We start from the raw sequence: 15,595 nt of genomic DNA, 5'->3' as shown, positions 1-15,595 counted from the left end.
TAAAAGCACTGATCCTGTGAAAGTTTTCCAGACCTGCCAGCATTGTGCCCCATCTTGCTGTAGTTCTGAAGCAGGTAAATATATAGGGATATGTTCCGCACCAGTTTTGAGGTTTTACTTTAGGGTGTTTTGTAATGGGAGCAGTGTTTTGGGGATGTGCCTGATTCAGAGAAATATTTTCAGTGAAAAAGTTTTGCAGGTTTTATATTCAAATTTGGGAAAAACTAGAGACAATGTAATACGGAAAAAAAAAACAAAATCATTAGTTAAGAAGACATATATTCACAAAAGGAGATAATTTATGTTTAAAATGGAAGTTTAAAGTAATAGGAAAACAGACGGTTCGTGAATATTTGTAGAGTTCTTGTAAAAACAAGGGCGTTCATTAGCTGAAACATTAGAAGAAGTCTGGATCGATTAAGGGGCGTGAGTTTCAGGGATTAGGAAAATTTTATACAAAACTTCAGCACCAGTTTTGAGGTTTTCCTTTAGGGTGGTTTGTAATGAGAGAAGTATTTTAAGGGTGGGCCGGATTCAGAGAAATGTTTTCAGTGAAAAAGATTTGCAATTTTATAATCAAATGTTATAAAGTAAAAAATAAAAAAAAATAAAAAATGAATTCAGAAGGCATATATCCACACAAGAGACATTTTATATATGTTTATAATGGAAGTTTACAGCAATAATGAAAAACAGAATGTTCGCGAACTTTTTAGAGTTCTTGTAAAAACAAGGAGGATTCATTAGTTGAGACGTTAAAGAAGTATGAATCGATTAATTAAGAGCCGTGGGTTTCAGGGGATCAGAAAAAATCGTTTTCAAAACTTCTCTTCTCATTTATATAAATTGTAATTCATTGAAAAGTTGTTCATAAAGGTCAATGTTCATTTGTTTTTATATTACAGTAGGACCCCGGGATATGGCATTAATCCATTTCGGGATTGGGATCTTAAGCAAAATTTTATACAGTACATATTAAAAATTAGTAACGTAATACAGTACAGTATATAATACACATGTATATAATCAAATACCATTATAAATAACATTGTAAGGTGAGCCAAATACCGTAACCAGGGACCGGAAAAACATCGTATTCCACATCGTAACCTTTAAAAACGTATCCCAGGGTTCTACTGTAATATGATTACAGTTTTGTGACATTATCGGCATATTTTTGTCAACATATATCATCCTAAATGTTTTTAAGAGAAAAAAATATTTCGTCAACAACATATATTGATTACCTTATAGAAACATCGATTAATGTAAACTGAATGGTGGCCATTAATAAAGGTAAGTACGCATAAATTGTAGATTACTTTACCATTGTTCAAATTTCAGAGCTTGAACTTCTGTTTCTTAAAACTCCAGGAATGCTCAGCGGCAGAGAGATCTCTTTTCAGATTCCAACAGTAATCAGGCATCATGACTGCATCCCAGCACCCCTGATACCTGGTTACCATCTATTTCAGGTCCTGATGGAATCTCGACCCTGCTTGTCGCTCACTAAGCACAGGTTCTTAGGAAACCGGTCAATATGTGAAAGTAGGTTGATGTTGCAGGCCAGATTTCTGTTGACAAGTTCTGCATAATTTCTGGCTTTATTTTTGACAACAAAGCTCCTCATTACTAGAACAAATATCTTGCACTTCCATATCTCAAAATATTGACCTGATTGAGCAAAACTAACGTGATTTTTGGAGTCAGCACATCAGTTTCGTTGTGAATCAGTGAATTCATTTATTTGTCAAATAAAATCCCGCATCACATTATCTGATTTCTGAACGGATTTTCAAATTTCTCACTATAGCTATGCGTCTACAGGGTGGAACGATAAAATTGTCGCCCTAGAAAATACGACATGATTCCATTTCCGTTTGATGAAAACAGGTTTTCCTTTTTTTCTTTTTTTTTTTTTTTTTTGCAAACCATCTACTAGTTAGCCAGTTGCGTACAAATCCCAAGAGCGATAGGAGCCTTCTATCATGTCTGAAAGTGACGCAATGTTCAACAAGCGTGATCGGAGGTACGCTGCCTTACAATTCATACTCTCTACCAATCCAAGTTATGACAACAGGACCATTGCCATCACCCTCAAAATGCAAATGCGAATAGTTCAACGTATGAGGGCACAGCTCAAAGAAGTTTTCAGCCGCAGTGTTTGGTTTCAAATGAGGGCCACATCATGCCATCGCAGATCTTTGAAGTCGGCTTGAAAATCAACACCAAAGTGTACCTGGATGTGTTGAAATGTGTGACGATGCTCTGGTGCAATCAGGTGGCCACTGGCAGACCCTGGTTGTGGCAGCAGGTCTCGGTGCCGACCCACAAGTCCAAAGAAACCCAGGCTTGGCTTCAGAAGGAGTGCTACGATTTTGTACTTGTCTCTCACTGCCCACCTCCTCCCCCGACCTGAACACATTAGGCTACTTCGTTTGGTCATACGTTGAGAACATTAATAAAATGACCTCCCATAATACTAAAGGCAGTCTGATCATCACCATCCGCAGAGTATTCGCAGACCTCCTGCTAGCGCTCCTGGAAAAGGCATGCTTTCAGTTCTGGACATGTATCGAGGTGGTGATTGAAGCTGAAGGCATTTAGTAAACGTCAGCTGTACTACATAATCAAGTTACCTGAATTGATTTTTTTTCAATAAGATTTTTAAAATAAAGTTGAAGTGTTGTTTCCTTTAGGGCGACAAATTTATCATTCCACTCTGTACTGTAGGAAAATTGATCTTGATATTTATTTTACTTGCTTCTTTTTTTTTTCAGGATAAAAGGTGACACAATGGCAAACAGGCAATTAATCCGTTCCCACCTGAAGGGTTATGGAATGGCGTCAAATGTCAGCTTGAATCAAGAGATTAAGAAAAAAATCAAGGCTGGTGAAAAAATTTATAACTTTGCCTTTGGACAATCCCCATTTCCTGTGATGGAAGTTGCCGTGGAAGCACTCAAGGAATATGCTGAAGAGAATGACTATGTGCCCGTGCAAGGTAAATCAGTCACACACTGTGACATTCTTGATTAAAAAAAAACCTTGGGTAAATAGTTGGTTAAAGTGCTCTATCTCTGGTTTTGCTAAGAAAGTAATTCAACTCTGATATAATATCAGTGTTGAATGAGTGATTGGCAGACGTAGGGAGGCGAATGAAACGAATGTATTAAATGTAGTAGGGAGTTGTGAGGTAATCTCTCTCGCTCTCTCTCTCTCTCTCTCTCTCTCTCTCTCTCTCTCTCTCTCTCTCTCTTTTCTTTTCTTTCTCTCCTTCTCATCCACTGCTTGGAAAATGTATTTAGAATATGATAATCTATTACATAAAGAGCAAACGTCTGCGTGTATGTATGTGTGTTTGTTTTTATGTCTAGCTAAAAATAAAAAAATAAAAAACAAACCACTATGATTATGGTATCGACTGAAAGAACAAGGATCCGGACGTATAATATCTAAAAAAAAAAAAAGAAAGAAAGAAAAAAGAATCATCACTTCTTTTAGGTACAAATATCATTTTATTTGCCTTCAACGCTCTTTATTAATAATTAACGCATACATGAATAGTGTTTAGTCCCACCTTCACTTTAAAAAGATAAATTTGCAAAGTCATAACGCCGTTGGCCTAATAGATAGCGTGCTTGCTTACGATGTTCGCTTTTTAAGGTTTGCGCCTAGCACGGATCATATTTTTTCTTTTTAAATTTTTAATTCTAGTAATCAGCAATCATTTTTAAAACATAAAAATGCTTATTTTGATTTTTAAAAAAAAAAAGCATAGTTTTCTGGGGGATTTTTTATTTCTATTTTGTTATTTTTTAAATTGAATTAATTTCAGTTTGTGCTATTTTTTAAAGTTTTTTCTTCTATCTTTAAAGGAGATAAAAAAAAAAAAGATTCTAAAGTTTACGAACCGTGCTGAGACAGCCACCTACAAAGTAACATGGCCGTTAAAATGGACCGTAAAAAGAAATCTTTCTAGACTGAGGCAGCATTTAGGAAAATCACTTTGCACTGGATAGAAGTGGTATATAGTCATTAAAAAGTGTTCGGTATCCTTAGAATAGCTTCTTCTCTTTGTAGCCTTTAATCTTTTGTTTACCTCCCCCTTCCCATAATTTGAAACGGAGGTAAAACTGCTGAAGAATCTAGTGGAAGGTGATCAGGTACTTTTTTTTTTTTCCGGCGATTATATTTTCGTGTTTTTATCCGTTTTTAAAGTAGGATTTTCAAGTTAAATCAAATATTTACCGTATCTTTTGATTTTGAAATTGTTACATTAAAGTACGCTTAACAAATTACCCACCTCCATATAGGGATGGGGGTAGAACTGCCGCAGAATTTACAAAAAAAAATTATCGACGTTGCCCACGATGGGATTGGTATATAGTAATAAAAAGGCGCTCAACATTCTTTAGTATGACAGCTGTGTCCAAACGGAACTTAATTTCTTCTATTATTTATGAACCCAGGCAATGCCAGGTATCCTTGCTAGTCTATTATATAAAGGGCAGTTGTCTTTGTGTACTTGTACGTTGCCCTGGATGAATAATCTCTAAAATTAAAGAAATATATATTTATTCTCTAGCGATCAACTGGGCCATGTTTTGTTAGTGGGGACTCGTCGTTCTCCTTCAACCCCCATCTATACATAATGTTATCTATCTATCTATTGATATATAAAAGGAACTGTGTGTGTGTGTGTTGTGTGTGTGTGTGTGTGTGTGTGTGTGTGTGTGTGTGTGTGTGTGTGTGTGAATTCTTCCCTATGGACTCCTAAACGGCTCGGACGATTTTTTTCGAAATTTCAAACAAATGTACTTTATGTGCCTGGCATTGTTTTTAAATGTTTTTGTATGGGAATGTCTTTGATAAGTATCGATAATCGATAATCGATAATCGAAATAATCCGATGGAAGCTGAGAAAGCACATTGTTCCAAACGTTCTGCTACACAGTTTGCTTCAATTGCCTGTGTATCATTATTAGGGCTGTGACAACAGAATATTCTTTCTATTGTTTTGACTCTTCAGTATATACATCTGTTAATATCCTATATGTTTTTTTTATGTAGACCGGTGTGGTTCTCGGTTGAGTAACTGTGTCTAACTGTGTCGAATATATACTCCACAGTCAGAACAATGAAAAGAATATTCTGTTGTCACAGCCCTAAATCATTATGCGAGGTTAGACATGTCTATTTTAGCGAACCGGCCCACATACTAATCACCACATGAATAGTTACATGCTAACTTTCACAACAATCACTCGTCTATTTACAACCACTGTCGACAATTTCTTATACTCTCTATCTCTGCCTAAATCTAAATACAAATTCCATGAACAAAGTTTCTTTGCTAGAACTACCAGTCTGTGAAACTCTGTACCACAATCCTGCTTTCCAGCTCACTACAACATGATCGTCTTTAAGTCTTATTGAGCCATCTCCTTAAATAATTAAATTCACAGTCGATCACTACATTGTGGTCTTGTTGGCCACCTGGGGTCTCGACAAGTGGTAATTCCCTTATAAAAAGAAAAAATACAAAAGGAAATGGATCTTAATCATTTAACTACTACAGTTTGTGTGTGTGTGTGTGTGTGTGCGTGTGTGCGTGTGCGCGCGTGTGTGTGTGTGTGTGTGTGTGTGATTCATTTTGTCTTCGTTTATACGTTTTTCCATTTAATTTTCGTATATACGTCTGTAGATAAACACTTTTTGCCATTTCAGGTATTCCCGAATTGCGTGAGGCAATCAGTGATTTCCATTACAAATACGACAAGATCTGGTTTTCGCCTGATAACATCGTCGTTGGGCCCGGAAGCAAGGAACTCATCTACTCTTTGATCAACATCTTTAATGGCGGTAACATATTTTTTTTATTATTATTATTACTATTTTGCTGAAATAAAAAGGTCTCATCGATGTGGAGATAGAAATATTATATTCAGATATTCAGTTCCTTTCTTCTTCATCTTTTTATCATTATTGCATCCGGTTACTTAACATTGTTGTTTATTCATCATCATCATCTTATTATTGCATCCGTTAACTTAACAGTGTTTGTCTTCCTTCATCATCTTATTATTGCTGCGATAACTTAAGTGTCGTTTCTTCTTCAAAATCTTATTATTACATCCGTTAACGTTACAATGTTTTTTTCATCATCTTATAATTGCATCCGTTAACTTAACAGTGTTTTTTTTCTTCATCATCTTATAATTGCATCCGTTAACTTAACAGTGTTTTTTTCTTCATCATCTTATAATTGCATCCGTTAACTTAACAGTGTTTTTTTCTTCATCATCTTATAATTGCATCCGTTAACTTAACAGTGTTGATCGTCTTCATCATCTTATAATTGCATCCGTTAACTTAACAGTGTTTTTACTTTTTCATTTTATTATTGCGTTCGTTAACTTAACAGTGTTTTTACTTTTTCATTTTATTATTGCGTTCGTTAACTTAACAGTGTTGTTTTTTTTTCTCTATCATCTTATTTGGATTGCATCCGTTAACTTAGCAGTGTTGTTACTTTTTCATTTTATTATTGCGTTCGTTAACGTAACAGTGTTTTTACTTTTTCATTTTATTATTGCGTTCGTTAACTTAACAGTGTTTTTACTTTTTCATTTTTTATTGTGTTCGTTAACTTAACAGTGTTTTTACGTTTTCATTTTTTTATTGCGTTCGGTAACTTAACAGTGTTTTTACTTTTTCATTTTTTTATTGTGTTCGTTAACTTAACAGTGTTTTTACGTTTTCATTTTTTTATTGTGTTCGTTAACTTAACAGTGTTGTTACTTTTTCATTTTATTATTGCGTTCGTTAACTTAACAGTGTTGTTTTTTTTTTTCTCTATCATCTTATTTGGATTGCATCCGTTAACTTAGCAGTGTTGTTACTTTTTCATTTTATTATTGCGTTCGTTAACTTAACAGTGTTTTTACTTTTTCATTTTATTATTACGTTCGTTAACTTAACAGTGTTTTTACTTTTTCATTTTTTATTACGTTCGTTAACTTAACAGTGTTTTTACTTTTTCATTTTTTTTATTGTGTTCGTTAACTTAACAGTGTTTTTACTTTTTCATTTTATTATTACGTTCGTTAACTTAACAGTGTTTTTACTTTTTCATTTTTTATTGTGTTCGTTAACTTAACAGTGTTTTTACGTTTTCATTTTTTTATTGTGTTCGTTAACTTAACAGTGTTTTTACTTTTTCATTTTTTTTATTGCGTTCGGTAACTTAACAGTGTTTTTACTTTTTCATTTTTTTAGTGCGTTCATTAACTTAACAGTGTTTTTACTTTTTCATTTTTTTATTGCGTTCGCTAACTTAACAGTTTGTTACTTTTTCATTTTATTATTGCGTTCGTTAACTTAACAGTGTTGATACTTTTTCATTTTTTTAGTGCGTTCGCTAACTTAACAGTTTGTTACTTTTTCATTTTATTATTGCGTTCGTTAACTTAACAGTGTTGATACTTTTTCATTTTATTATTGCGTTCGTTAACTTAACAGTGTTGATACTTTTTCATTTTATTATTGCGTTCGTTAACTTAACAGTTTGTTACTTTTTCATTTTATTATTGCGTTCATTAACTTAACAGTTTGTTACTTTTTCATTTTATTATTGCGTTCGTTAACTTAACAGTTTGTTACTTTTTCATTTTATTATTGCGTTCGTTAACTTAACAGTGTTGATACTTTTTCATTTTATTATTGCGTTCGTTAACTTAACAGTGTTTTTACTTTTTCATTTTATTATTGCGTTCGTTAACTTAACAGTGTTGATACTTTTTCATTTTATTATTGCGTTCGTTAACTTAACAGTGTTGATACTTTTTCATTTTATTATTGCGTTCGTTAACTTAACAGTGTTGATACTTTTTCATTTTATTATTGCGTTCGTTAACTTAACAGTTTGTTACTTTTTCATTTTATTATTGCGTTCGTTAACTTTTTTTCTTCATCATCTTATAATTGCATCCGTTAACTTAACAGTGTTGATCGTCTTCATCATCTTATAATTGCATCCGTTAACTTAACAGTGTTTTTACTTTTTCATTTTTTTAGTGCGTTCGCTAACTTAACAGTTTGTTACTTTTTCATTTTATTATTGCGTTCGTTAACTTAACAGTTTGTTACTTTTTCATTTTATTATTGCGTTCGTTAACTTAACAGTGTTGATACTTTTTCATTTTATTATTGCGTTCGTTAACTTAACAGTGTTGATACTTTTTCATTTTATTATTGCGTTCGTTAACTTAACAGTGTTGATACTTTTTCATTTTATTATTGCGTTCGTTAACTTAACAGTTTGTTACTTTTTCATTTTATTATTGCGTTCGTTAACTTTTTTTCTTCATCATCTTATAATTGCATCCGTTAACTTAACAGTGTTGATCGTCTTCATCATCTTATAATTGCATCCGTTAACTTAACAGTGTTTTTACTTTTTCATTTTTTTAGTGCGTTCGCTAACTTAACAGTTTGTTACTTTTTCATTTTATTATTGCGTTCGTTAACTTAACAGTTTGTTACTTTTTCATTTTATTATTGCGTTCGTTAACTTAACAGTGTTGATACTTTTTCATTTTATTATTGCGTTCGTTAACTTAACAGTGTTGATACTTTTTCATTTTATTATTGCGTTCGTTAACTTAACAGTGTTGATACTTTTTCATTTTATTATTGCGTTCGTTAACTTAACAGTTTGTTACTTTTTCATTTTATTATTGCGTTCGTTAACTTTTTTTCTTCATCATCTTATAATTGCATCCGTTAACTTAACAGTGTTGATCGTCTTCATCATCTTATAATTGCATCCGTTAACTTAACAGTGTTTTTACTTTTTCATTTTTTTAGTGCGTTCGCTAACTTAACAGTTTGTTACTTTTTCATTTTATTATTGCGTTCGTTAACTTAACAGTGTTGATACTTTTTCATTTTATTATTGCGTTCGTTAACTTAACAGTGTTTTTACTTTTTCATTTTATTATTGCGTTCGTTAACTTAACAGTTTGTTACTTTTTCATTTTATTATTGCGTTCGTTAACTTAACAGTGTTGATACTTTTTCATTTTTTTAGTGCGTTCGCTAACTTAACAGTTTGTTACTTTTTCATTTTATTATTGCGTTCGTTAACTTAACAGTGTTGATACTTTTTCATTTTATTATTGCGTTCGTTAACTTAACAGTGTTGATACTTTTTCATTTTATTATTGCGTTCGTTAACTTAACAGTTTGTTACTTTTTCATTTTATTATTGCGTTCATTAACTTAACAGTGTTTTTACTTTTTCATTTTATTATTGCGTTCGTTAACTTAACAGTTTGTTACTTTTTCATTTTATTATTGCGTTCGTTAACTTAACAGTGTTGATACTTTTTCATTTTATTATTGCGTTCGTTAACTTAACAGTTTGTTACTTTTTCATTTTATTATTGCGTTCATTAACTTAACAGTGTTGATACTTTTTCATTTTTTTAGTGCGTTCGTTAACTTAACAGTTTGTTACTTTTTCATTTTATTATTGCGTTCGTTAACTTAACAGTGTTGATACTTTTTCATTTTATTATTGCGTTCGTTAACTTAACAGTGTTTTTACTTTTTCATTTTATTATTGCGTTCGTTAACTTAACAGTTTGTTACTTTTTCATTTTATTATTGCGTTCGTTAACTTAACAGTGTTGATACTTTTTCATTTTTTTAGTGCGTTCGCTAACTTAACAGTTTGTTACTTTTTCATTTTATTATTGCGTTCGTTAACTTAACAGTGTTGATACTTTTTCATTTTATTATTGCGTTCGTTAACTTAACAGTGTTGATACTTTTTCATTTTATTATTGCGTTCGTTAACTTAACAGTTTGTTACTTTTTCATTTTATTATTGCGTTCATTAACTTAACAGTGTTTTTACTTTTTCATTTTATTATTGCGTTCGTTAACTTAACAGTTTGTTACTTTTTCATTTTATTATTGCGTTCGTTAACTTAACAGTGTTGATACTTTTTCATTTTATTATTGCGTTCGTTAACTTAACAGTGTTGATACTTTTTCATTTTATTATTGCGTTCGTTAACTTAACAGTTTGTTACTTTTTCATTTTATTATTGCGTTCATTAACTTAACAGTGTTGATACTTTTTCATTTTATTATTGCGTTCGTTAACTTAACAGTTTGTTACTTTTTCATTTTATTATTGCGTTCGTTAACTTAACAGTTTGTTACTTTTTCATTTTATTATTGCGTTCGTTAACTTTTTTTCTTCATCATCTTATAATTGCATCCGTTAACTTAACAGTGTTGATCGTCTTCATCATCTTATAATTGCATCCGTTTACTTAACAGTGTTTTTACTTTTTCATTTTTTTAGTGCGTTCGCTAACTTAACAGTTTTTTACTTTTTCATTTTATTATTGCGTTCGTTAACTTAACAGTTTGTTACTTTTTCATTTTATTATTGCGTTCGTTAACTTAACAGTGTTGATACTTTTTCATTTTATTATTGCGTTCGTTAACTTAACAGTGTTTTTACTTTTTCATTTTATTATTGCGTTCGTTAACTTAACAGTTTGTTACTTTTTCATTTTATTATTGCGTTCGTTAACTTAACAGTGTTGATACTTTTTCATTTTTTTAGTGCGTTCGCTAACTTAACAGTTTGTTACTTTTTCATTTTATTATTGCGTTCGTTAACTTAACAGTGTTGATACTTTTTCATTTTATTATTGCGTTCGTTAACTTAACAGTGTTGATACTTTTTCATTTTATTATTGCGTTCGTTAACTTAACAGTGTTGATACTTTTTCATTTTATTATTGCGTTCATTAACTTAACAGTGTTTTTACTTTTTCATTTTTTAATGCGTTCGTTAACTTAACAATGTTGTTTTTTTTTCATTTTATTATTTCGTTCGTTAACTTAACCGTGTTGTTACTTTTTCACTTTATTATTACGTTCGTTAACTTTACAGTGTTGTGTTTTTTCTCTATCATCTTATTTCGATTTCATCCGTTAACTTAACAGTGTTGTGATGCTTTACAACGCTTAATTTTTCACGGAAGAGCAGGTTTTTTGCCCCAAAGCTCGTGAGCATATTCCAAGGGTCAATTAGATGGAAAATCATCATAAACGGTCGCTTGTTGGTTGATTAAAAATATAAACGTGCATTGAATTGATGAAAATCTAACATTCGCAATTTGGTGCAAAAGTGACTTCCAACGTTGAGAAATAAAATGAGCTACAGTGCCGCAGATAATGTTGGATCCAAACGATGAGAATATATTTAGATATGCAATTTTTTTCTTTGTATTCTTCATCTTCTTCTTCTGCATCTATTTCTCCTTTTTTATCTATTTCTCCTTTTTTTATCTATTTCTCCTTTTTGATTTCTCCTTTTCAATCTATTTCCCCTTTTTGTTCTTTTGTCTGCTTTTTGGTCTTTTTCTTTCCTTTTTAGTCTTTTTATTCGTTTTTAGTCCATTCTTTCTCTTTTTTGCTCTTTTTTTCTCATTTTTGTCTTTTTTTCTTTTTTACTCATTTTTTTTTTTCCTTTTTTTATCTTTTTGGTCTTTTTTCTCATTTTTTGTCTTTTTTTTCTTTTTTAGTCATTTTTTTCCCTTTTTTTTATCTTTTTGGTTTTTTTTCCTCCTTTTTGGTCTTTTTTCTCATTTTTTGTCTTTTTTTCTTTTTTAGTCATTTTTTTTCCTTTTTTTTTTATCTTTTTGTTTTTTTTTCCTCCTTTTTGGTCTTTTTTCTCATTTTTGGTCTTTTTTTCTTTTTTAGTCATTTTTTTTTCTTTTTTTATCTGTTTTTACTTTTTTGGTCTTTTTTTCTCCTTTTTGTCTTTTTTTTTTTCATTTTTGTTTTTTTTTTCCTCTTTGATTTTTTTTAAAATCATTTTTGGTCTTTTATTTTTTCCCCCTTTTAGTCTTTTTTTCTCCTTTTTGGTTTTTCTTCTTTATTGTGTTCTTCATCTTCTCCCTATCATTCACCTGTACTAAAGATTGAACCTTTAACTTCCAGAATACTGTCACTTAAAACTGCTTATTACTTAACAATTTTATTTGTTGTGCCACAGATCCTTCCAAAATAACATCCAAGATGAGAAAAGTGGTCATAATAATCCATCAATCCTCATCTAAAAAATTCCGAAACATATAAACTTATTCATTACTACTATAGGTTCATTAACAGACACCACATTTCCATTATAATAAAGCATTGTGAGTTTCATTTATTAGTCTATCTCATTAAATTTATCCTTGGGCTTACTTTTGGTAGCCTCATAACTCTCACTTCCCTTATTTTATCCTTTAGTCTTCACATTCCATGAGCAATATTTCTGATAAAGGGGGAAGAATTGCTGTTTTCTATGCATCTGAAATATATCGTTAGCTAGTTTTTAATCTTAATGTAATATTTATGTATTTTTTTTTTTTTTGCTCCTTACATTAAGTAGCTTTATGCTTTGTCTGGAATGATTTCCATTTAAAAAAACAAAAAAAATTAGTATCTTTTTGTTCTTATTTTTTTTTATTGACAGATATCCTTATCATATTGCCTTCATGGACTACTTATCTTAGCTAGTTTTTAATCTTAATGTAATATTTAGGTATTTATTTTTTGCTCCTTACATCAAGTAGCTTTATGCTTTGTCTGGAATGATTTCCATTTAAAAAAACAAAAAAAAATTAGTATCTTTTTGTTCTTATTTTTTTTTTATTGACAGATATCCTTATCATATTGCCTTCATGGACCACTTATCTTAGCTAGTTTTTAATCTTAATGTAATATTTAGGTATTTATTTTTTGCTCCTTACATCAAGTAGCTTTATGCTTTGTCTGGAATGATTTCCATTTAAAAAAACAAAAAAAAATTAGTATCTTTTTGTTCTTATTTTTTTTTATTGACAGATATCCTTATCATATTGCCTTCATGGACCACTTATCTTAGCTAGTTTTTAATCTTAATGTAATATTTAGGTATTTATTTTTTGCTCCTTACATCAAGTAGCTTTATGCTTTGTCTGGAATGATTTCCATTTAAAAAAACAAAAAAAAATTAGTATCTTTTTGTTCTTATTTTTTTTTTTATTGACAGACATCCTTATCATATCGCCTTCATGGACCACTTATCTTAGCTAGTTTTTAATCTTAATGTAATATTTAGGTATTTATTTTTTGCTCCTTCATCAAGTAGCTTTATGTTTTGTCTGGAGCAATTTCCATGAAAAAAAAACAAACAAATTAGCATCTTTTTGTTTTTAATTTTTGTTTTTCATTTACAGACATCCTTATCATATCGCCTTCGTGGACCACTTATCGCCCCCAAAGTCATTTGTCTAACCAAAGGTGTATTATATTGGAAACTACATTCGAAGGAGAATGGAGAATAACTCCTGAAATTGTTGAAAAAGTAAGTAATAATCATGTGATTTTTAACTCTTAAACATATGGGTTTTTGGTTATGTGTTAAAACATGCAATAACAACTCTGCACAAGAAAACACAAGGCCGACAAGAAACACTGAACGTCTAGGATAGCATTTATATTACGTTGTTGAATGTATATATAATTTTCTAGCTGCACTTAAAATGCTTGCTAAAATCATATATACACACTAACAATTCTTTTGTTGCTATTCTTAAAATCAACGCAAAGACGAATTTATCAACGTATGTTTTATTTACGACTGAGCTTTTTGTTCATTGATAAAGAGAAAGAGAGAGAGAGACGTTTACTGTAGGGGTTGGTTGACGTGTGGCTCGACGATGCTGAGGTGTCAAGATGTCAACAACGTTCACCATTTTGTTTTCTCTCTTCTGTTTTCTGTTGTTTATTTTTCTCTTATATAGTAATAAATCGACATTCATGGAATTGTAAACATCAAGATGCCACGTGCTTCTTTTCTATTTTGCATTGCGCAATTCATTACTTTTGACCTTAGAGTGTGAACAGTTCTTTGTTTTCATGATAATTACAATTCCGGTTATTTTTATGGGACACAAAAATGTAGATCAACTCCATCTGGAATATGTGAGTATGCATATCTCCGCTTTCAAATGTGTGTCACCACGTCTCTATATCCAACATTTATGCACAATAAAATGTTGGTTTAAATTTGAGTGTTTAAGGATTCGGTTTTATGCTTGGAAGGAGAAAGAAAGGACAGAATTGAAAGATGAATATTTTTAAGAGTACTTATTATTTTTCAGGGGGGAGTGATATCTTCTTTTCCGTTTTCTTTTAATCTTTTGGTAGTCCTAATTCACATTTGTCATCAATTGAAATGAATGGCTCTCGTCTTCAGGAGGCCTCAAGTTTTGACAAGCTTCTGGGCTTGACCATTACTCCTGATCTTAAATGGAACACGTATATCAAATCTGTTGCCAAGGCCGCTGGAAAAATGGTGGGATCTTTCTATCGATCCTGTAGATATCTCACTGCTGATGCTATTCTCTACCTATATAAGAGCCAGGTACGTCCAAGGATGGAATACTGTTGCCACATCTGGGCAGGAGCTGCTAAAAAGGACTTGTCCTGCCTTGATAGAGTTCAAAATAGGTTTCGTAGCCTCATAGGAGATGTCCTTTTCTCCTCCTTGCAACCTCTATCTCACAGAAGAGATGTTGCGAGTTTGTCTCTGATGTATCGTTATTTTCATGGAAAGTGTTCAACTGAGCTTCAATCTATGATCCCCCCTCGCCAAACTTTCACAAGAAACACTCGTCTAGCTGTAAACACTATCAATAATTTCCCCCACTCTTTATCTGTGCCTAAACCTAAACGTAGATTCCATGAACAAAGCTTCTTTCTTAGAACTGCACGCCTGTGGAATTGTCTTCCGTTTTCCTGCTTTCCGGCTGACTACAATATGGTTGTGTTCAAGTCTAAAGTAAATAAGTTCTTGATGAGCCGTTCCATATAAGTTATTAAATTTACCAAATTTTCATTACTAATGATTACTATATTGACCAATTTCTACTGTACACTCTTTAACCCTTATCCTTGAGTGGCCTCTGGGCCTTGATAATGTGGTGATGCCTTTGTAAAAAAAAAAAAAAAAAAAAAAAAAGTCCTTTGCAGAGAAGTGTTGTTGGCTTTAACTACGAAAGCAGATTTTCTTCTCGCTTTCCCCCCCCCCATTTTCACTCCAAACAAAGCACAGTGCCACTTTGATGTAGGCGGCTACTATTAGGGACATAAGTTGCAGGGATACAATGTAGGGAGTTGAGCAACGAGATGTCCGTTCACCATTACACTTGAACGTCTGCATGTCAGTACAGTTAAGAAATTCTGGAGAAGAAGCTATTAGAGTAGAAGGCTTTCTTGCATCTAGAGATCTCTGTTGTGTAGGGGTGGGACTTTGCTGCTTGTTGGGTTTGTCAGGGGTATTTACATGGAGGTGGGTACAAGGGCTTGTAGTTCGTCAGAGCATTCATCATTAAAATACTTGTAGAACAGGCAGAGGGATGCAACATTATGCCTATGAGACAGAGGTTGAAGCTTAAATGACAGTTCAGGACCTATCAGGTTGGCGACTCTCTTTTGAACTATATCCAGGAGCGAGAGACTAATAGCAGAT

At 31.9% G+C, this 15,595-nt stretch overlaps 1 protein-coding gene across 2 annotated transcripts in view; it reads left to right on the top strand.

Moving 5' to 3' along the window:
• LOC145259958 (aspartate aminotransferase-like) overlaps positions 1-15,595 on the top strand; it is a 146,465-nt gene that overhangs the window by 72,887 nt on the left and 57,983 nt on the right. For both annotated transcript variants that reach the window (XM_080117935.1, XM_080117936.1), the window contains exons 2-4: positions 2,781-3,004; positions 5,731-5,865; positions 13,299-13,426. In XM_080117935.1, the coding sequence (XP_079974061.1) occupies positions 2,781-3,004; positions 5,731-5,865; positions 13,299-13,426 (487 nt within the window). The remainder of the gene's footprint in view (positions 1-2,780; positions 3,005-5,730; positions 5,866-13,298; positions 13,427-15,595) is intronic.

The sequence above is a fragment of the Euprymna scolopes genome, chromosome 35 (assembly GCF_053919585.1).
Source record: "Euprymna scolopes isolate OS-2025 chromosome 35, ASM5391958v1, whole genome shotgun sequence".
NCBI lineage: Eukaryota > Metazoa > Mollusca > Cephalopoda > Sepiida > Sepiolidae > Euprymna > Euprymna scolopes.
Note: the sequence above shows the minus strand (reverse complement) of the source record. Positions and strands in the feature narration are given on the sequence as shown.